The sequence below is a fragment of the Lytechinus pictus genome, chromosome 11 (genome assembly GCF_037042905.1).
Source record: "Lytechinus pictus isolate F3 Inbred chromosome 11, Lp3.0, whole genome shotgun sequence".
Lineage (NCBI taxonomy): Eukaryota > Metazoa > Echinodermata > Echinoidea > Temnopleuroida > Toxopneustidae > Lytechinus > Lytechinus pictus.
The window spans coordinates 25,878,931-25,901,989 of record NC_087255.1 but is presented as its reverse complement, the minus strand read 5'-3'; the positions used below and the strand labels follow the sequence as shown (position 1 = coordinate 25,901,989).

Below are 23,059 nucleotides of genomic sequence, written 5' to 3'. Positions count from 1 at the left end.
TTTTTCAAGCACACCAAAACCCTCAAAATCAAGATTGAGCGACTTATTGTTAGTATTAGGTTGGAAGGGTATTAGGGATGGGAGCGCGAAGCGCGAGCGGAAAAAATCGACTTTTACATCCAAAACTGGGACACTCTATTGTAAATCATGAAAAGGATGAGTAATTGGAAATCTTCCTACGTTAATAATGCGAGCGCAACGAGCAGAAAATTTTTTATATTCTGATCTAAAACTGGATAATGATTTAAATAGAGAACAAGCTGCTTATCTGAATAAACATGCGCGCGCGTGTTTCAGATGTCGAAGACCTTTTTTTATCATGAAAATCAAAAATCGAGCGCGAAGCGCGAGCTTAAAACATCTAGCATTCCGATCTGAAAAAGGGTCAATTTAAGGTCTGTATTTCAAGCATTTTGTAGGAAATTTGTGAGGTAGATATGGATCACAGTTAAAAAAAGAGCTGATATTTTTCATTATTATTACTTTGAGTTTTGACATACGACTGGGACATTTTAAGAACATTATGTCATCACATGAAAATAATGACTATCCTCCTATTTCTCTTCCTAACGCGAAGAGCGAGCGAAAATTTTATACAGTGACATAAAATATTTTTTAGATTATTTTCCAATTAGGTGGTGGTGATTTTTTACCTGATTGCTAAGAAAGCATGAATGCTTGTAAGCATAAGTCTTCCCCTCATCTTATTCTATCACTCGTCTTCTTTCTCTTATGTTTCCCTTCTTTCCCCCTCTCTTTTCCTTTTTTTTTGCTTTCTTTCCCCTTTTTTATATTTTTTTTGCTCCGCCAATAGGGAGGGGGGCGGCGGGCCCCTCGCCCCCTGAATCCGCCCATGATTATTACCACTGCCATTTTTTTACGTCTGCCCTCTTTACACCGACCGCTTGATATGGAATTTTATTTGAGAAACCCATTCAAATAATTAGGGGATGGAAACTTGAATAAGAAAAGTATTTTTCGAAAAAAAAATTTGATGAAACTTTAATGACGGCAAGAGACGAAATTCCTTTGTTTTTCATTAAATTCATGTGCGGGGTATCGGGGAGGGTTATTTGCCAAATTACTTCCTTCAACCTGCTCAGAAGTGCATTTTCTATTCTCGCATTGAAATATTGTTTGTCATAGATGAAATCGATACTCCATCACATAAACTTCATTGTTATTGTATGAAAAAAGATCCATGTATGTCTGTTATTTGCCATTGTCTCTTTTCGAGGAAATTAACACAAATTGAATCCTTTTTATCATGTTTATTCAATTAAATGAAATTCAAATTTATTTCACATAAAACCATTAACGTGATACCCATGCACCAGCGGATTTGAAGGGGGCACAATATTTTAAATATTTCAAAACATGATATAAAACTTAAACCTAAAAGGTTTATGGAAAAAAATGCAATGTGTTCTTTAAGTTCAAACTTCAAACGAAAATTACCCCCTCCTCTCATTTACCCCATACATCTTATTCCCCCCCCCCCCCCCTTTCTTCTTCTTTATTTTCTCCCAATCCACACACTTTTTCCTCCTTGCATAGCATTGCTCGAAGCTACCGTATCATGACAACAGGAGACGCAGCTGCGTGACAACTTGGGAGCTGGAGTTGAATCAATTTGCATATTTTGCAGTGTTTTGTAAGTACGTTAGATGTCGAGCTGTGATTTATTATTTGATTGATATCATTGTGCAACTGCGATAAAAATTATGACTTAGGAAACATTCATACCTTTTTAAGCTGCCAATTTCATGTCGCCTCTCTGATTCGAGCAGTTAGCCCGAGTCCGAGAGGCTCAGCCGAGACTGAGTGCTCTGTGTGACGGGCTGCCTCGGCTCAGGTCACTCAAGGGTTCATTACATGCCGCCGCGCACAGAAAAATCAAGCCATAGAACTAGTAAAGTCGTGTGTTGTGGACTCCATAAGTGGGGTCGCAGCACGCGCGACCCACTAGTTAAAAATAACTGCCTAATGCGGTTCATGGTGCGAGGTTAGTATACTAATACCTCGCAATACGTGTGAGTGGCCTCAGCCAGTCGGTTCACTCACACGTATAGACAGCTGCCAGCTGTCTGTTTCGAGGAGTTTTTAACATTTTAATTTTTTTTTTTATTTCTCCTCGTACACAGACAGCTGGCTATCGTGCAGCCACCATTAGGGGGTTAACAATGCAAAATCCTCCCGACGGGGCTCATCGATTTTTGTCTTTATTTCATAAATATATATAAAAAGAATTGTACCAAAATAAAGATTATTAGTCCATTTTGGCCTGAAATGCACCAAAACGGGGAAAAATAACCTTAAAAGGGAATAAAACAGTGACTTACTTTGGCTGTCGCTCAACTTCACTTCTCTGTTTTATCCGAACTTAATACATAAACATATGGCCATTGAGTCCCTGTACAGGTCGAGTTTGAACTTCGGTCTTGGTCTTAAAATAAAATTGGGATCTCCGGAACGACTCTTGGATCAACGATTGCTAAAAATGCAATTCGTAATGCTGTAGATTCATAATGGGCTAGCGCTAGCCAGCTGCGGCCGCAGGGAGCTTCAGCATACATGTATGACTCCGCGCTGGTCGAGCTCGCCGCTCTGACTGGCTAAGAAGTTCCTGATTGGTGTGCACTGGAACGAGAAACCACAAATTTGAGGGTTGCTGGAACAGGGAGAAATAGGAATTTCTATGGCCTTCTAAATTAATGATGCTCTTGAACGGGAATTTAGGCTGACAATGGGATTCTCGACCACGGCACATATGTTACACGTATCATACATTATAATTAGCCCTCCGGGGATGAAACATGTGTATGACTATAAGTTCTTGTCCTAAAAAACCCTGAAACACCCCCACAATATACAATGAAAAACTACTCTAAATTAGACAAACACACTCCGTTTCACAAAAAAGGTAATCCAAATCTAAAGGGTTGGTATTCGAATTATATTTAATTTTGTGAAATTGTTCTGCATGGATGTAAAAGAGAAACTCATCGGCTTTCCATTGATACCCTATTTGTGCCACGCATGAACGAATTAAGTGAAGTTGAAGACAACAGGTGCAGATACCACTTTTTCCAAGTTTTCAAAAACTTGATGAAACTGAAAGGGCAGATGACAATGTGAATACTTTCATCGATGCCTGAGTTGGCAAAAAATCTTGATTGGACCTTTTTATTCAAAAGGAGTGTAAGTGGGCAAATGTACTTGCACATGATTTGCAAGGAGATCGTACCACAGTCGTTGGACCAACATTTTGAGAGGCAGGTTCGAGGAGTGTACCTGCATCTTTAGTGGATTCAGGACTAGCACTCCTGTCTTTGGATCCAATATCTTTCGAGATAGACTCAAAGAACTATTTGGACATCCAGTTGTTGCCCTCAACCATGACATAGAATGGCCACCAAGATCCCCTGACCTCGCGCCCTGTGATTATTTCCTTTAGAGACACTTAAAATAAGGTATTTGTAATTCCTTCTCAAGATCTTGGTGATTTGCTGGGCCAAATTTGACATGAGGTGGATGCTCTTTTTGCAATGATCTGGCAATGGTTAGACAAGCTGTCCAAGATATCCTTAATTCCCCCACGCTACTGGTTTTGTGTGCAAAGGAGAAGAGGACATGTTGAAGGTGTGGGTGAATAAGACATTAACCTTTAAATCATCATTTCAGAGGAATGCCTTGACTCTTCTTTCCAAAAATTACTTTTTTTACATTTTTTTTCTATCAAGCACACATTATACCCACTCAACTAAAACTTGGAAAAAGTGGTACCTGCACCTCTTGTCTTCAACATCAGTTAATTTGGTCATGTGTGGCGCAAATGGTACAAATAAGATATCAATGGAAAGCTGACAAGTTTCTCTTTTATATCCATGCAGAATAATTTCATAGAATTAAATAAGATCTGAATATTGGCCCTCTAGATTTGGATTACCTTTTTTCTGAAACGCACTATATAGCAATTTATTGGCCTGATTTAACTGCCTCTGAGACATATTCAACTTTATATGCCCAGATTTCTCAAATTCAAAAAGTTCAAAAGAGTTCATGTGTTGTAGTACAGATTCACTCTAGGCCTACATGTCATTTAAACAACCCTCATTCATTTTCAAACTGGTTTACATCTCCAAATCTTTAAAAAAGTGAAGAAAAAATAGACATACCGTTAGTTATTTCCACCAATAACTGTTACGGTATAAGTTATTGATTTGAAATCATTACATCTTACTGTCTCAAAACAATTGCTTAGTGAAAATCACCAGGGCCCTGTCTTACAAAGAGTTACTATTGATCGAATCAATCGTAACTCTATGGACATCCATCAGTGTCATAATTTTTTATACAGGAAATGTGCAAAATGTCTTTTGTAAACAAAGGAGAACACACTGAACTGTCAAGAAATCAATTAATTTATGGATGGATATACATTCATATCTAGAAAAATATTTGAGCAAACGTGCATTTTATTTGTTGACTTTGCTGGCTTTCCATAGTTGCGATTGATCGGATCAATCGCGACTCTTTGTAAGACGGGCCCCAGAAGATTCATGAAACACTCCCAAGAAGGTGAAAGTGAGCTCATAATTTTTTACTTCATTTTCTGTTATTTTCAACCGACTCTCAAAGTCACAGATGTCCAGTAGAACGATGACATCTACGCAACATTGATCCAAGGTGCCACTGAGAAGATGAACATAGATGTCCTTGCTAGAATTCGCCCACCGCAGAGGGGAGAGGGTGCACATAATCTTAAAATACAAGGCAGCAAAATCAAGCAGGATGAGACAAATACTGCCCATGCGTAAGTATTCTCTGTTCCTGGTAAAAGTATTAGCAGTTACCAGACATGCCAATCGTTCCCTTTTTAGAGTATTTGTTCCTCTTTTTTGCTCTGAATACAACCAATACTTTTTTGTATGATTTGTTCCTTTTTTTATTTCTGACCATTGAGTATGTATTATATACAGCGTGTGACACTAGCGCCAGTCCGACAGTCCCAGACCAGTAAAAATCACTGTTGGGCCAGTAACTTGTTGCATGAAAAGAACAAGTAAATTCTTGCCTTCGAGCACATGTTTTAAAGGATGAATTATCAAGTTTTCAAGTAGAGTCATTTCACATATTTTTTCACCAATCTCACTACAACTGGCTGGTGATTGTAACGTTGAGACTAATTTTTAAAATAACGGTACTCTTTTTTGTAATTTTTTTTTTCCTTCTAAGAATCCTTTTTTTTTTTTAGAAGGTTGGCAGGTCTGAGTTACCCCACATTCTTGTAATATTATTGAAACCTCCCCCCCTCACTTTCTCATGAGACAGGCTCTTCCTTATATCTTTACTTTAAGATCAGTTCTATAATGGTAGTGGTATTAAACCTGATGGCATCATTCATGATCATTTCTAAACAATTAGAGAATTTGCAATTCTGTCAAAGAATGTTTGTTGCACTGGTCTAAAATCTTAGATTTCCTTTTATTAAACTTATGCTCTAATTTGTAAATTTTCCAGGTAATGTCTTGTGTGATAAATTGAACCCCATAGTAAATCATTACCATGACAGATCAATACATATGTCTATTCAGCTGGTTTATCACTTTGTAAATATTTGGCTAACATAATGTTTGGTTGTTACCTGGTGCAATCTTATTCATCACTTCTAAATATTTCTTTGAATATTTTATATGCTAAATTGAATTGCTAAGAATTTTGTGTTTTCAAGACCAGTTTTGCTTTTCACTATGTCTCTCTGAACACACTTCTATTTCTGCAACTTATCGTAGATTCAGGGGTGTGAGATTTTTAGCTGATTTTAGCTTTTTTTTTGTTTTGATTTTCAGCTTAATTTCAGCTTATTTTTGGCTTTCCTCTGTACAAAAATTATAGGAGCTCTTTCTTATTATGTAATAAATAATAATATCAACTCTATAATGATAATAATAATAGTAATAATAATAATGATAATAATAACAATTATGATAATAATAATAATAATAATAATAATAATAATGGTAATAATAATAATAATAGAAATAAATGGAAAGATGAAAGGCGAAGTTCCACCACCAGATCCAGCTGAAGCAATTGCCTTCTGGAGCAACATTTGGAGCCAACCACACAATCACAACCACAAAGCTATGTGGTTGAAAACAACGAAAGAGGAATGTGCAACTATAGTTGCACAGGATGATCTGACGATCAACAAAAGCAAGCTAGAAAAGATCATTCGGAAAATGGCGCCATGGAAAGCTGCCGGTCCAGACGGTGTGCAAGCTTTCTGGGTTAAAAGGTTCACAAATCTTCATGAAAGGCTGAGCATGCAAATGAACGAGATTGTCGTGAATGGTAACCCCCCTGATTGGATGACAAAAGGAAGAACGGTTCTCATCCCAAAGGATCCTACCAAAGGCAACATTCCGTCAAACTACCGTCCAATTACCTGCTTGCCGATTCTCTGGAAGTTACTGACTGGCATAATATCAGAAGAAATATATCAACACCTGGAAGATCAAGACATACTACCATGGGAACAGAAGGGATGTAGAAAAGGAAGTAGAGGAACAAAAGAACAACTATGCATCGACAAAGGAATTATGAAAGACAGCAAGAAAAGAAAAACGAACCTCGCAATGGCATGGATTGACTACAAGAAAGCATACGATATGGTTCCACACTCTTGGATCATCGAGTCTATGGAAATGTTAGGGGTAGCAGACAATATCAGAAGGTTCCTCATTACAAGTATGACGAGATGGAGAACTAAGTTGGAAAGTAATGGTGAAGTGCTTGGAGAGGTTGGTATCGAGAGGAATCTTTCAGGGAGATAGTCTATCTCCATTGCTGTTTGTGATGGCAATGACACCATTAACTAAGGTACTCAGAAGATCCAGGCTAGGATATGAGTTCAAGAGCAAGGCAAAAATCAACCATCTATTATACATGGACGATTTGAAGCTGTTTGGTAAGACACAAAGTGACTTGGAGTCTCTCATCAACACTGTGCGGATCTTCAGCGAAGACATCGGTATGCAGTTTGGGATGGATAAATGTGCAATGATTACTCTCATGAGAGGTAAGCCAGCCAATGACAACAACTTCCAGATGCCGAACGGAGAAGAGATCAGATGAATCGAAGACGGTGGTAGCTATAAATATCTCGGAATATTAGAGGCAGATCAGTTGAAACATCAAGAAATGAAGAAGAAGATTGAGGCAGAGTATATCAGGAGAATTCGGAAGGTGCTCAAATCCAAACTAAATGCTGGAAACATGGTGAAGGCTGTTAACACTTGGGCAGTAGCCCTAGTGAGATATGCTGCTGGCATATTTGAATGTAACAAGCTTGAACTCGAAACCATGGACAGGAAGACAAGGAAGTTGCTAACTATGCATGGGATGTTTCACCCAAAGTCTGATGTAGATAGACTTTATGTGTCAAGAGAGAAGGGAGGACGTGGTCTGGCTGGAATAGAGGAGACTGTAAGATATGAGGAACAAAGCCTATACTGCTATATTAAAGGCCAGATTGATAGCATCATGACGGCAGTCAAAGAGTCGATGAGGAAAGGAAAGGATGTGACAGCGAAACAGCTGAAGGCTGATCAAAGGAAAATGAGACTGGAAGGATGGAAAGAGAAGGTGATGCACGGGCAGCATTTAAGACAGACAGAGGAGTTTGCTGGACCAGAGAGTTGGCAGTGGCTGAAACGAGGAAGTTTAAAGAAGGAGACGGAAAGTATGCTAGTTGCTGCTCAGGACCAAGCAATTAGAACAAATTACCGAAGAGCCAAAGTTGAAAAGGAGCATACATCTCCCTCATGTAGAATGTGTCATGACAAAGACGAAACGGTGTCTCATCTGGTGAGTGAATGCAGCAAAATGGCACAGACAGAGTACAAAGGAAGGCACGACAGAGTAGCAGCTGCAGTTCATTGGGGTCTGGCCAAGAAGTACCATTTACCCCATGCGGAAAAATGGTACGAACATCGGGCAGAGCATGTAGTAGAGAACGACGATGTAAAACTTTTATGGGATTTTAATATCCAGACAGACAAGGTCATTGAAGCTAGACGACCAGACATCGTTCTCTTAAAGAAGAAGGTAAAGGAATGTCTCATCATAGATATTGCGATTCCGGGAGACTGCAGAGCTTGGCGTAAAGAGGAGGAAAAGATACAGAAGTATAACGATCTGGCATGGGAGCTGAGAAGGATATGGAAGGTGAAGACGAAGGTGGTACCAATAGTCATCGGAGCCTTAGGAACAGTGACAACAAGACACAGAAGCTTTCTGGCTGTTCCGGGAGTCGAGGTGTCCTTTGAAACGATACAGAAGGCAAGCTTGCTTGGAACAGCTCATATCTTACGGAAGGTCTTGAATTAGAAAGAGAAGTGAACAATGAGAAGAGGACCCATTTGATAGAATATAGAACAATAACCCTAGATTTCTGGAAGAAGTCCGGTTGCTGTTTAATATACCAACAGAACATCAAGTTGTGGACAATGGAAATAATAATGGTAATAATAATGATAATAATAATAATATTAATAAAAGCAGCGCTTTGTATCCTCAGGCAAAATCGCTTTATAAATCCAGCTATTATTAGTAGTAGTAGTATTATTTCAGACTTTTTGTACACTTCAGCTTTTTTCAGATCTTTTTATTTGTGACCACTCCCACCCCTGTAGATTCCATGCCATCTTCGATGATGACAGCACCACAGATACAATCTACAAGGAATCGGTGTCATCCATGGTGGACCTCGTGGTGGCAGGCTTCAACTGCAGTTTGCTGAGCATTGGAGAGAGCGGTTCCGGAAAGAGCCACACCCTTTTTGGCGATGGGAAATCCAGATCGGGTGTGGTCCACATGGCCGTGAGAGGGATCTTTGATCAGCTAGGCAATACCAGAGAGAGGGGTGAGTATAGAAGATAGACCAACCCAAGATTAGAAGTGTTTATTCCTGTTAACTAAGAGAAAATACGGTAGGCAAGTAGATAATTAGCACATTTATTATTATACATGTACATGTAATCATTCCTTTTGTTGTTTGTGAAAGTTAATGCATCAAATTCTAGGTTCGTCTACACAAAAAAACATGATAATAATAATCAACAATACTTGTTTAGTGCACTATGATATAATGTCACAATTATTCTAAGTAAGAATTTAGCCATATATTTTGAATCAATAAAAGTAAATTGCTAAGTATTGAACTGTCATACAAAGTCAGTAAATTTCTAAGCCAAGTAAAATACTTAGCAAACTATTTGCTCTATCAATGTTTTTAACGAATACCTGCCCAGAGGTTCAGCATTGAAACAGCGGCATAGACAGAATTCTCTTTGGCAGGGTATTGAGACGTTAAATGGCATTATGCAAGTACTGAATATTATTATTATTACTTTTTATCTCTATTTTGTATTCTTGTATTTATGCAATTACTGATTAATTTATCAACCTGTCTGTTTTACAGCTAGCAGAAATGATGCCCTGATGAATGGTAAGGTTACAATCAGCATGTACGAAGTCTACAATGAGATCATTAGAGATCTTCTTGGGCAATCAGAAGGCACTCCAACTGGAGGAGGACCCAGAGAACTCACTGTCAATGCAAAGAAATGGGTTCATGTCAAGGTACGGTTTTCACAAAATAGTTGCAACCAGTTGCAAATTTCTATTGGTACTTCACAAGTGATGGATCAAATTTAAATAAGGCAAATCAATATATTCTTGGTGAGGCAAGAAGCAGACCATGAATCAATTGCTTATCTGCAATTAATTAAGACTGATTCAATTTAATTTATTTATTCAACCATCATTAGGTACAAACAATTACATAAATACATACCAATATAGATAATTATGCAAATACTAAATGTAACAATATAATGATGGTTTGGTGACCCCGGAGAAAGCAGAGCTTATAAAAAGGGGCCACCGAGTTAAAATGTACACTTCTAATTTATTTTGGGATGGAAATCTGACTTGCAACACCCCATAGGTCACACTTAATTCTTTTTGACACATCCCCAAGGTTTGCCTCTTATTCTGTCAGAAGCATATTTTCCTACTTTTGACAAAGTTGATGTATCCCTTTAACCCTGTATTACCGTAGGAACTGACACAATCTACATTGAGGACTGAGAGTGATGCATATTCCGAGTTGAGTCGGGGATTGAATGAGAGAACACAGGCGTCTACAGACTATGGACGCACTCAAGCCAAGTCTTCTCTCTTTGTGGAGGTTAAATTGAAGATGGTGAGTGAGTTGGAGTAAGTTAGATGTCATATGAAAAATTTCAGATAGGTTTTTAGTGAGACTTCTTCTCAACTTTTGAGATCAAGGTCTCGGAAATTGTCTTTTCAGAGACATAATTTTCTGTCAACAAAAGCTATTTAACAAACATAGTATTCTGAGTTGTGGTTTCTGAAATGTCATGTAGGACTTGTGTTTAAAAATGGCTTCTGAGTACTTTTCTTACAAATTAAAGTAATTTGATGTTAGAAAGCACAAAAAAAGATATAAATCAACATTTTTTTCAGTCCATTCCATGCTTGAGAAGAGGCTTTCTATTTGAAAGAAGATAAAAATGCGCAGATATTTTATTTTGATCGACACCCAAGCAAAATAAAATTTGATGTAAAATCGCAAAAAAAATATCCAATAAAATGCTTGTTTAATTTATATCCTGCACATGATAACTGTTTATGGTCATATGTATTCATATAATCTAGTAATAAATTGGAATAGTTATGTGACCTTTTGAGGGTTTTACTAAAACTAAAGATACTTGTTAAATTCAATACCATTATCCATGTTCTTAGGAGAAAGAAGAATTTGGTTATCCCCACGAATCAACCTTCCTGTTTGTTGAGCTGCCTGGTGTCGAAAAACTAGCGTTAAACCAGCAGGAGCTCCGCAAGAAAGAGGGCGCTGTTCAAAATAGATCGATATCATCATTTGGTCAGCTGATCAGCAACCTTTCCACTAGACAGAATCCAGATAGGGTGATAAATTACAGGTAATCATGGCATAATTTTGATAACCAAATTTGATTAGCATTTTTGGTCATAAGAGCAAATGTACAGTCCTCAGTAAGGATCTGCTACACAAAAGCCTTTTTATGTAGCATTCTTTAAAACGTGGAGCAAATTGCTATGTGATACTAGAAAATTAATTCCATGGTTAGTACTTGTGATCTGGGTGTGGTATCAATATATACATTGTTAAAGGTCAAGTCCACCCCAGGAAAATGCTGACTTGAATAAATAGAAAAAAAATCAACCTAGCATAGTGCTGAAAATTTCATCAAAATCGGATGTAAAATAAGAAAGTTATGGCATTATAAAGTTTCGCTTATTTTTCACAAAACAGTGATATTCACAACTAGGTGACTAAGTTGATGATGTCCGTCACTCACTATTTCTTTTGTTTTTTATTGTTTGAATTGTACAATATTTCATTTTTTTTAGATTTGACAATAAGGACCAACTTGACTGAACCATATAGTATTAAACAATGCTAATTCCACAGGTTTAGGGAGGAATTAATCATTGTATCACTTGACAATAAGGAGAACATTAAAATATTTCATATTTCATATAATAAAATAAAAAGAAATAGTGAGTGGATGATGTCATAGTCTCCTCATTTGCATACCAGCCAGGATGTGCATATAACTGTTTTGTGAAATTAAGCGAAAATTTAAAATGTCATAACTTTCTTATTTTACATCCGATTTTGATGAAATTTTCAGTGTTATGTTTGTTGGATTTTTCTCTTTTTATTCAAATCAACTTTTTGTTGGGGTGTCCTTTAATGAATATCTAGTATTTGCTAGTATTTGGCATTATTATTTGTTCAATAGAATTATAACACCAATGAAACAAACATCTTGATGATGTAAAGAAAAGATTATGCAACTGGGGGTAGGAGAAGATCGTTGTTGAATCTAATCTTATCTCATTTGTATTTAGCCAACTTGAAAGAAAGCTTGTGCAGGGGGTGTCATATAAAAAGATACAACTACAACTGATATTTACAATTTATTGTAAGTGTTTGTATATGGTCGTGCCATCGTAAGACTTGCAGTTATACTTGATTATAGAGTTGATTGTATCTCTTATGTCACATGGTCCAGATGGTTTAGATCATTATCTTTTTTTGTCTCCTTACTAATTGTATGTTTTGGTATTTCATTGGTTGCTCCATCTCTTAGCAATTCTCAACAATCCAACCTCATAATTGTAACAACCTAGAGACCTTTTAATCTGAACGAATGGCTTGTCATTTTGAACAACTGTGTGAATAATATATGACATATTTGGAGCCAACGCCTTTGATGCAAATAATGCTCATCATTATCATAAACCTCATTATGTCCTTCGTTGTTCCAGTGAATCTAAAGTGACCAGTCTTTTGGAGAATGCTATTGGAGGCAATTGCAAGACCAAGGCCATCATGCACTTCATTCCAAACCCCCAACCTCTCCATCTCAAGACATCTCTCATCGTATCAGGACAACTCTCAAGGATCAACAACTACTTCATTATGAATGATGTGGCTGCTAGGGTAAGATTTTTTTCTCAGTGACAAGTTATAAGCTACTGTTAAAAGGCTATGGAAGCTGTATTTTGATTGGATGAGACAAACTTGTCATTAACTTCCAGTATAGGGCAACTCTGTAAGGATCAACAATTTTTTCATCATGAATGATATGGCAGCTAAGGTGAGATTTGTTCTCAGTGACAGGTTATAAACTACTATTAAAAGCTCTGGAAAGTGTGATTTGATTGGATGAGACAAACTTGTCATTAACTTCCAGTATAGGGCAACTCTGTAAGGATCAACAATTTTTTCATCATGAATGATATGGCAGCTAAGGTGAGATTTGTTCTCAGTGACAGGTTATAAACTACTATTAAAAGCTCTGGAAAGTGTGATTTGATTGGTGAGACAATTTTTTTTTTCATAGAGTTCCAACACTTTGTATTTACACACAACTGGAAACATATCTTGCCCTTGGTCTATGAAAATTATATTCCATTAAATGGGACAGTCATCCCCCCCCGAAGTTTGTGCTTTATACCAAATCATGTCATAATATCTAATGAACTTATGTAGATGTTTAACACAGAAAGAGAAGCGTAATGACACACATAAATTCATTGCTGCATGAACTACATAAAGATGAAACCACATGGACCAATGCATGTTCTTAAACCTCAGGATATTGCTTTATACTTTTTTTCAAAGACAGGATGTGTCATGGTTACTGTTGCTAGCGTTATTTGTAAAGATATACCATCTAATCACCTGCCTCTTTTGTGTAGGCCCTCATTACCCAGTATCGTGCGAGGCTTATCAGCCTTCAAGGTCAACTGGGTGTCACCATGACAACCGAGCTGGCAAGAGACGATGTGACAGAGGACCAAGCCAAGTTAGCAAGAGACAATGTAGGTCACCATCGAGATATATCCAAAATGAAAAATTAATGAAAATAATGATAACAGTGAAAATGAAAATAATAATAATAATGATAATAGTAATAAAAATGATAATAATAATAATAGTTCTGTTTATCTGTTTGTTTCTGTTTGTGGTAACTCCCGTAGAATTCGGCAAGACAGCTTTCTTCTGGTAAACACCATAATGATAATAATAATTATGATAAAATTATTAATAATAATGATAGTAATAATAATACATCTGAAAAGTAAAGTTACTTATTCATTATATATATATATATATATATATATATATATATATATATATATATATATATATATATATTTATATATATTTCTTTATTTATTTTATATTTTATTTATTTATTTATTTATTCATTTATTCAGCCATTCATGTATTCATATTTTGATATGAAAATATCAACCAGTAGCACAGAGTAAAGGGATCATTTTATGAATTGAAATACAATATGATTACAAAGAAAAATAATATATAGGTATGCGGAGTTATCAAACTCAAATTGAAACTAAGAACACGGATGGGCATCTTTCTTTAATGCTTGGTAAATTGAATTTAGTTAGTTGGACATGCAAAGATATATAGTTTCATTCATTGTCCAATATGGTTTCAGTGGATAAATGTGTTTAAGGTTTTATAACTTTTGTTTTTTGCTATCTTGGAGGACTGAAATTATATAAATCAATTTATTTTTTCATATCTTGGGAGTACAATATTCATAATATCTTTATAGACTGAGATTTTGTGAGATTATAGACCATAAGCAGTCAAGTTAAGATTTGTACTTAGTTATTTCTTGACTTTCTTTTGATTTTAATCCCTTGTGACAATTTGTGAAAACAGTAATGATGTGATTGCAATAATTTGATATCCTTATCACAAAGTTTTAATTCCTTGGTTTTAAAGTGATTAAATGTATTAATTATATTATACCTCATTCATTGATGGGGTGTGTGTGTGTATTTGTGTTTTGTCAGACGTGTATCAATCAGATATGATTATTTACGTCTGGGACCGACCTTTAACGCCGCCATCCAAAAGACGTGACCAGGGCTCGAACCTCTGCATCAATTTGTTACTTACCCACGTAGCTTGGATTACACGCGCATGCCACAACACAGAGGAAGTTAATACATTTTATATCATACTTTTAAAAAAATTTGTGTTCATAGTTAAAGCTTAAGGAAGAGAATGATTACCTAAGGCGGAGACTGGATCAGATTCAGAGCCGGTTTGGAGACATTGCCTCAGCTAAGACTGACCTTTCATCTAGACTAATTGGCAGTGAGGAAGAGAAACTGAAGGTAAGACAATATAGTGGGGCTTTTTTCAGTTTGCATTGCAACTCTTGCAGATAGTGTGCATTGTATTTATATGTCATACCTTAAGAAATTTTTAACCTTTTACTGCTATTCATTCTCAAGGCCCACTTTCAACCATCTCTATCTTACATAGATTAAGAAATTATATTTTGAAGTTCTAAATAATGACAATTAGGAAAAAAAACAGTAGGCCTATAAAGTGGCTTCCCTTTTCTACATAGTATCTAGAAAATGTGTAAGATTAATTGCTTTCCACAATAATTCTGAGTCAAAATGGCATTAAAGTATTTCCTAAAAATGCTGACAAAGTACTCAGTAAAGTGAAAATATTTCCTCATCTATTGATTTTATTATTGCGAGTACAATGATCGAGCATTTGAGAAGGGTATGTTCTTCAACATTAATCATTTGACATGTTGTTATAGCTGATATTGGTGTTGACTGTCTGAGAGGCACAAGTATCTGACTGCCTCTATGGTAATGGTTAGACAAAGACAACTTGTCAGTGCAGACAACTTTCATGAAACTATCGTTCATTGTTGGATATTTTGTACGAGAGCATACATAACTTGAAGCCACTGCTGGTTAATCCGCTGTCATATTCATGATTGAAGTTCATTGTATGTGTTGAATATCACCATTTTATGTATCCTTTTTTTAAAGCTTTCCAAGATGCTGGTTGACAAGAGAATTGAAAACAACAAACTGAAAGAGAGGGGAGCCCAAGAGAACTTTGAACTTAGAAACAAGGTAAGATACTTCACTTGGATAGATAGAAGGGGGATAACAGGAGGTGATGTAGAGGGATGTAGAATAAGAGGTAGATAAAAGAAGGGATATCAGGGGGGCGTTTCATGAAAGGACTTGTCGGACGTTTTAACCGACAAGTCCCATTTTATCCGACAGTTACCATAGTTACTGTACCTCTCAGCCAATCAACATCAGAGAAAGATGTCAGATCTGACAACTTGTCGGATGAAATTGTTGATGAAACACTCCCCAGGGGTATGATAAGGAGGGGGAGAAATGATGATGATGGTGTTTGTGGTGATGATGATGATGGTGGTGATGATGGTGATGATGATGACGACGACGATGATGATGATGACGATGATGATGATGATGAGGGTGGTGCTGGTGATGAGGGAGATGGGAGGGTGGTGTTGTTGATGATGAAAACAATATTAATGGTGATGGTTATGATAAAGAAGATGAAGAGGGGAATAAGAATGGTGGTGGTGGTGGTGTTGGTGGTAGTGGTGATGATGATGGTGGTGATGGTGATGGTGATGGTGATGATGATAAGAGGAGGAGGGTGATGATGATGATGAGGATTATGATGAAGACAATAACATGATGATGATGATATTGATAACAAAAAAGATATCCTTGATAATAACAATGATGATCCCATTCACTGATGCTTAGGTGTTGGCCCTGGAGAACCGTATGATTCAAGCAGAATCTGAGAGGGATCGACTTCTTAGAGACTATCGTCAGATCAGAGGCCATTTTGATGAGATTGACAAGGAGAGGCAGGATGTTGGAGATCGCTATGTCTACCTCAATGCAGACTATAAGGCATTGGCTAAAAAATATGAGAGCGAGGTAAGATTGCATATTTGTTTTTTAATATTTGCTAAGACTTTCACTATTTGAAGATACCTCCCATGGATATTTCAGCTTTAGACCATTGGATTAGATTCCTTGAACACTAAATCATATGTTAACATTATTTTAAGTGACAAATTAGTTTATCAATTCTAAAAATGAAATTAACACTGCTGTTACAAGAATTTGAAGTTAAAACAGAATGATTTTTTTTGTCTCGCCCACCAGAGGTGAAGGCGAGACTTAGGGATCCAAATGTTGTCCGTCCGTCACAAACCTAATGACACGTAACTCCACAACCGTAAGTCACTTTTCAACCAAACTTGGGTGGTAAATGGACTTGGGGGACCTGCATGTTATACTGCAGTCGGAGGTCACATGGTAAGGTCAAAGGTCATTTTCAGGTCAATGTTAAAGTTTACATGCAAAATTCTCTTATGACACCTAACTCTGCAACCGTAAGTCACTTTTCAACCAAACTTGGATGGTAGATGGGCTTGGGGGACCTGCATGTTATGCTGCAGTCGGAGTTCACATGGTAAGGTCAAAGGTCATTTTCAGGTCAACGTTAAAGTTTACATGCAAGACTCTCTTATGACACCTAACTCCGCAACCGTAAGTCACTTTTCAACCAAACTTGGTTGGTAGATGGACTTGGGGGACCTGCATGTTATGCTGCAGTCAGAGGTCACATGGTAAGGTCAAAGGTCATTTTCAGGTCAACGTTAAAGTTTACATGCAAGCCTCTCTTATGACACCTAACTCTGCAACCGTAAGTCACTTTTCAACAAAACTTGGATGGTCGATGTACTTAGGTGACTTGCATGTTATACTGCAGTCAGAGGTCACATGGTAAGGTCAAAGGTCATTTTCAGGTAATCATTAAAGTTTACGTGCAAGGCTCTTATGACAAGTGTTATTCCAACCCAGTCATTTCACAATGAAGTTTCAATACAATTCTGTTGCGTGCCCTCGCAAATCACGATATTTCTGGTTATTTTCATAAGTGGGCGAGACACAAAATAGCTTTTGCCTTGTTTTTCAAATGTTGCCTCCTCATATTTAATAATTTAAAAATAATTTCATTTGTGTTGGTATGAGATAGTCAACCTTTGATTTCAACACACTAGAAAATTTATCTTGAAATTTTTGGCAATCCATTGTAGCCTTTATCAAAAATATGATCCGATCTGACCTTATATTGTTAAGGGCTGTACTTGTGTAGTGGATAGCAGAATAATTTTTGGTAAATTTTCTTATGTTTTGAGTTAAAAAATGGAATATTTCTTGCCAACATAGATGAAATTCTATATCATATTGTCTCATACTTGTCAATATTTGAAAAATACTTCAAGATATTACAATAATTAGGTTGGAATTTATAAAGTACATCATTTTTTTTTCAGATAGCTGAATGAGCTTTCTTTATTCTAAAAAGGTTAACCAATATCAATGAATTCATTTCTAAAGGTTGCAAGAAACCAAGAGCTTGGTCTGGAGCTTCTGAACCTATTGAATGCTGAAGTGACCCTCCTGAAGCAGAGAGACAACCTAGGACTGGCTGGACAGGCCGCAAGGAATGGAGGCAGTGATGATCTATCAAGGGTCAGGGATATTGCTCTAGGGTTATCAGCTGAGAGACAGAAGGTATGTGGTGGTGATGATGATGATGATGATGGTGATGATGATGATTGTGGTGGTGGTGGTGATGGTGGTGGTAGTGGTGGTAATGATGGTGATCAATATGATTATGATGATGACATTAGTGATAATTCTAATGATGATAATGATGAATATAATGATAATGATATTGATGATTATAATGAGGATGATCATGATAACAGACAAAATAAAACCTACAAAAAACATAATGATAAAATGTAATGTCCTGAGTGCTATATGTTCAATTATCATTGATACCTTGTCTTTAGCCCAGTCACCAGTTTGGCATGCAAGCATTGAAATCTATAAATTTTCACATTTACTGATCTGTATTTTTGCATCTATTTCATGTACGATTGCACCAGTTAATATTTGTATTTTTTAGCTTTAATTGATGGAATGTCCATAGAAGGTCATTTTCACTTTCTGTCTTGTCTCTATTTTCTTATCTCTTTAGGTTGCTGCAACTGATAATGATAGACATGATCTAAAAAAGCAGGTAAGTATATCATATAAATCTTCGTAATCATATCCTTGATCTAAAAATGTAATTTATGTGAGAATTAATCTTCTGGGCAATGAAATATGCATTAGAATCAATTGTTATTAATGTACCAAGGTGAAAGTCCTGCACTGAGTTCTGAGAAATAATTAGGTACAAGAAGTAATACACAGAATATATGTGTTAATACCCATTCCCATTCAATTGAGAATACAGAGAAATATTGGCTCAGAGTTCCGGTAATACCCCGTCACACTTATTCGGAATCAGCAGGAATCGAGCAGAACCAGCCGGAACCGAGCAGAACCAGCCGGAACGAAGAACTTTCAAAATTTGTGCCACATTCGGGAGGGAATTTGAAATTTTCACTACTTTAGCAAAAATGTCGTTCGAATACTTAGAACGTCCTTTGATCCCGCCTCGAATGATTCTTGCACATTCCGGGTGTATTGACTGTCGAATGCAGCTCGAATACAGTCGGAACACAGGAAGAATATTAAGAACGCTGTTAGAATGCAGCAAGAATATTTAGAATGCAGTCAGAGAGCAGTCAGATTGCACTTCAAATGTCGTTCGATATTTCTCCACTTCGAAAGTTTTGAACATGAGCAAAACATTCGGGCCGGTCACAAGAATGGACTCGAATGTCTGGAATGCACTCAGAATGCAGTCATAATTTTTAGAATGCGCTTCGAATATCCAGGAATGTACCAAGAATTTTCATTCCGACGGCATTCCGGCTCATTCCGCCTCTAGTGTGACGGGGGTTTAAGTGATGAAAGTACAAGAAAATGTTCATAAGAAAAGAAAAAAATACCTACAACACCACATTGTTTTTCATGGACAAATCTACTTATGATGTACATTGCTTCTCACTAATCCAACAGAAGCATCCTTAGTATAGGGAAAATAAATAATGTATCTCTGTTTGTGATTTGATAGCTCTTTGGAAACCACGATAGATTCCGTGGAGAGATCAATCAAATGAAAAGCCATTACGACAAAGAACAGGACAAGCTGCAAGGCATTATGTAAGTGTCAACTCGCAGATTAGATTGTAGGCTGGTGGTAGAGATGGGAGGGGTGGTGGTGGTAATAGTGATGATGATGATGATGATGATGATGATGGTGGTGGTGATGATGGTGACTTTGATGATGGTGATTTTGATGATGATGATGCTGCTGCTGATGATGATGATGGTGGTGGTGGTGATGGTGGTGATGATGATGATGATGATGATGATTTTGATTATGATGATAGTGATGGGAATGATGATGGTAATGCTGTTTTTTTTCTTTGTGATGGTGGTAATATTGGTGATTTTAATGACTTGGGTTGTATAGAGAATATTAATGTAACTAGCTGGATTGATGAGGATAGTTGTATCAATTATATGATGATGCGGATGGCAATAATGTTTTTTTTAAGGGTGATATTGTTTTTAAACCTTATGATGATGACCCCTATCTCCTCTCTTATCACTCCTTCCTCAATCTTCTCTCTCTCAGATCTCAGTTGAACCAAGATGTTCAGAATATGAGACAGGCCGACCGAGAGACCCATCGGAAGCTCACTGAAGCTGAAGTTGTGAGTATCTCTCATGCCAAATGTATGATTTAACATTATTGAATTATAAGAATGCTGGAAGAACATCCTGAGCACTGCTTATCAATTATTAGCATTAAAAAGCGACTTGGTTCTGTATATTTCCGGATTGTTTAAGGGCATTTCTATGTCATGAGAAGTGTGATCTTGCAATGACACGTCAACATATTAACAATTCATAATAACTGACATCAGGGGAGTGTTTCGCGAAAGGACTTTTTGGAAATTTATCAGACAAGGAATGTTTTATCTGACAGTTACCAGAGGAAGTTTGCTTCTCAGCCAGTCAACATCAGAGAACGTTTTCAGATTTGACAACTTGTCTAAGAAAAAATATGAATATAACACTCTTATGGAACTGCTTCTGAATAAGATTCATAGGCACCATGGCTTACATTGGTAGTTCATACAATGTGAAATAACAAAGAATTTTTCAAATTTACCCAGATCATATACGCCTGTACTGCAGTGTGTGTAAACATTTTCCAAAACCCTGTATTTTGTCTAGACATGTACATATAGGTGGCAATTTACTGTTATTTACACGTTATGTACCTACTTATCGATGCCATAGTGTATATTAAATCCTGCATTCATATCTTTTTCTTTTTTTTTTACAATTCATCTTCAGGAATTGCTGGTGCTCCGATCCAAGTCTAAGGAGTTTCAGTCGGCTAATAGTAAACTACAGCTTCAGATGAAAGAGAAGAATGAGGAGGTCAGAGCCAGGCTTGTCAAGTACCTCCAAGATATTGCGGTAAAAATGATAATTGTTACTTTAATAAGAATGTACATTTTATCTGGGGTGTTGAAAGCTTGAACCTCAATACTAAACATATCAAGGACAGCTTGAGAAAGCTGTATATTAGAATTATTGCAATGATGAGAACCTTACATTGTTTGAAAATAGTTTCCTAATTCCTGTAGACAACTCTATCTAGGCAAAAGATTGTTGCCACTTATGTCATAGCTGTCATAAGCTGTCATCAAATTATTTTAATTTTGATATTCCAGGGTTTTACAGCCCACTGTTGCCATGCTGAAGAGAAGTATAAAAGTGGATACATTTACATACAAAATCAGATGATTAAATCTAATGATAGCATTGAATTTTTTTATTCGAAAAAGGGCATAGATTTTATCAACTTTGTTTTAATTTTGCAAATGATCATATTGCAAAAAAATATAGGAGTGGACTCGATTTAATTGTTTTCTACTTAAAACTAACCATGGTGAAAGGTACAACCTACCTAAACAGTGATAATGATGACCACTATATCCATGTTTGAGATCAATATCTTATTTCTTGCATTTTTTTTTTTTAGGATCACATTGAAAAGTCATTGGGTCAAGACGCAGGAGGTAGCTTCTGAAGCTAGAAAGCATCCATAGTTTAAGATGTTACTAGACTTCTGTAAAAGTGGAAATTTTCGCGGTGTGGACATTTTCGCGGCAAGATCGGCAAGCGCGAATTTATGAGCATCTATTTTTATGCAAGTTTTGAGCCGCGGTTCAATTGCGTGTATCGTTTTGGCAAAGAGATTGCATAATTTGACCTATAGAGGGCGGCATTTAAGCAAGCAAGCTTGAGCTCCAAAATCATATGCATCGCGAGAATTTGTTCCAAAGCAATACGATCATTTTTTTAACAGTCGCAGATCGGTATTTAAATTATGATTTTGGTTGAAATATAAATTGCTTTTGCTGTTTGATTGGTGAGTGTTTAGATCTGTTTAGTTTTTAAGAAGACGTTGGGTCGATTGCCCGTTTGTTGATTGATCCCATGCACCTTGAATAGCCGTAATTCCCCCGGTCCTTACCCGGTGCTCGGCCGTCCATACCAGGCCAGCAGCGCCTCCGTTTTGCCTTCCCCGATGTCCGACCCGCAAAGAAAAGTTGCGCTAAATGTCACAAAAGCTCATGATTGGATCTAAACAATGCTGAATTATGCCGCTTTAGAGCTAGAATTATGATCAGAAAATACAATTTCGTTGCTGAAATGTTAATTAAAACCATTCGCAGATGAGCAAAAAGGACATGACTTTTTGATTATGGAGTGTGCAGCGCGAATTCAAGAACCTGCGAATATGTTTTGAAGCCGCCAAGCGCGAAAAATTAATCCCGCGAAAATAACAGCGTTTACAGTAATACAGTGAAAAAGATGTCCTTTTCAGCTTTGTTTTAGAAAAATATCTTTTTTTTTTCATTATGAAAATGATGATAATCTTATTTTTCTGTTAGGATCACATTGATAAGTCCCAGCGATCATCGGGTAGAGACACGGGAGACGGTCTTAACGGCCAGATAGCGGCCATGGTGAAGGATCTGAAGCAGACGTACCGCACCAGGGAATCCCAGCTTAGCGACGCAGCCAGGGAGTACAAACGCACTGCCGATGCGGTAGCCAAGAAACATCAACAGCTCATTGTAGAGTATAGGTGAGGCTACATACAGGAAGAGCATTGGTCCCTATTAATGTCATTTTGCATTTGCCACTTAAAAAAGCACCAGCTCATGGCCCAAACTGCTGAAATAATTCCAGGGGGGTATTTCACAAAGAGTTAAGTGTGACTAATGGGGCATTGCAAGAAACTTGTGATCAATTGCAAGTCTATTTTCGTTCCCAAAATCAAGCATATGCCGTGCAATTAATTGTAAATTTGTGATTGATTGCTAATCTGCTCCATGAAAAAAGGAGTGTAATCTGATTTACCATAGATATAAGTGATCAATTAATTGTAAAATTGCAACAGAATATTTGCGTTTGATTGCAAATATTTTCTTGCAACACCCCCTTAGAGTCATGCTTAAAGGCCAATGTGCGCATGTTATTTAATGCGTCATCTTATAGATGG

The 23,059-nt window shown here is 36.9% G+C and overlaps 1 protein-coding gene across 5 annotated transcripts in view; it reads left to right on the top strand.

Moving 5' to 3' along the window:
• The first annotated feature begins 1,551 nt into the window (after window positions 1-1,551).
• The window catches only part of LOC129272036 (coiled-coil domain-containing protein 78-like), a 32,575-nt gene continuing 11,067 nt past the window's right edge, over window positions 1,552-23,059 (top strand). The window contains exons 1-17 of one of the 5 annotated variants that reach the window (XM_064106219.1): window positions 1,552-1,654; window positions 4,642-4,816; window positions 8,700-8,929; window positions 9,488-9,648; window positions 10,130-10,273; window positions 10,840-11,036; window positions 12,412-12,586; window positions 13,348-13,470; window positions 14,674-14,805; window positions 15,487-15,573; window positions 16,252-16,431; window positions 17,905-18,081; window positions 18,554-18,595; window positions 19,541-19,629; window positions 20,108-20,186; window positions 20,836-20,961; window positions 22,446-22,642. In XM_064106219.1, the coding sequence (XP_063962289.1) occupies window positions 4,704-4,816; window positions 8,700-8,929; window positions 9,488-9,648; window positions 10,130-10,273; window positions 10,840-11,036; window positions 12,412-12,586; window positions 13,348-13,470; window positions 14,674-14,805; window positions 15,487-15,573; window positions 16,252-16,431; window positions 17,905-18,081; window positions 18,554-18,595; window positions 19,541-19,629; window positions 20,108-20,186; window positions 20,836-20,961; window positions 22,446-22,642 (2,252 nt within the window). In that variant the 5' untranslated portion in view covers window positions 1,552-1,654; window positions 4,642-4,703. Of the gene's footprint in view, window positions 1,659-4,641; window positions 4,817-8,699; window positions 8,930-9,487; window positions 9,649-10,129; window positions 10,274-10,839; window positions 11,037-12,411; window positions 12,587-13,347; window positions 13,471-14,673; window positions 14,806-15,486; window positions 15,574-16,251; window positions 16,432-17,904; window positions 18,082-18,553; window positions 18,596-19,540; window positions 19,630-20,107; window positions 20,187-20,835; window positions 20,962-22,445; window positions 22,643-23,059 lie in introns of all 5 variants that reach the window. The other 4 variants (XM_064106217.1, XR_010295009.1, XM_064106218.1 and 1 more) reach the window with 4 other exon arrangements.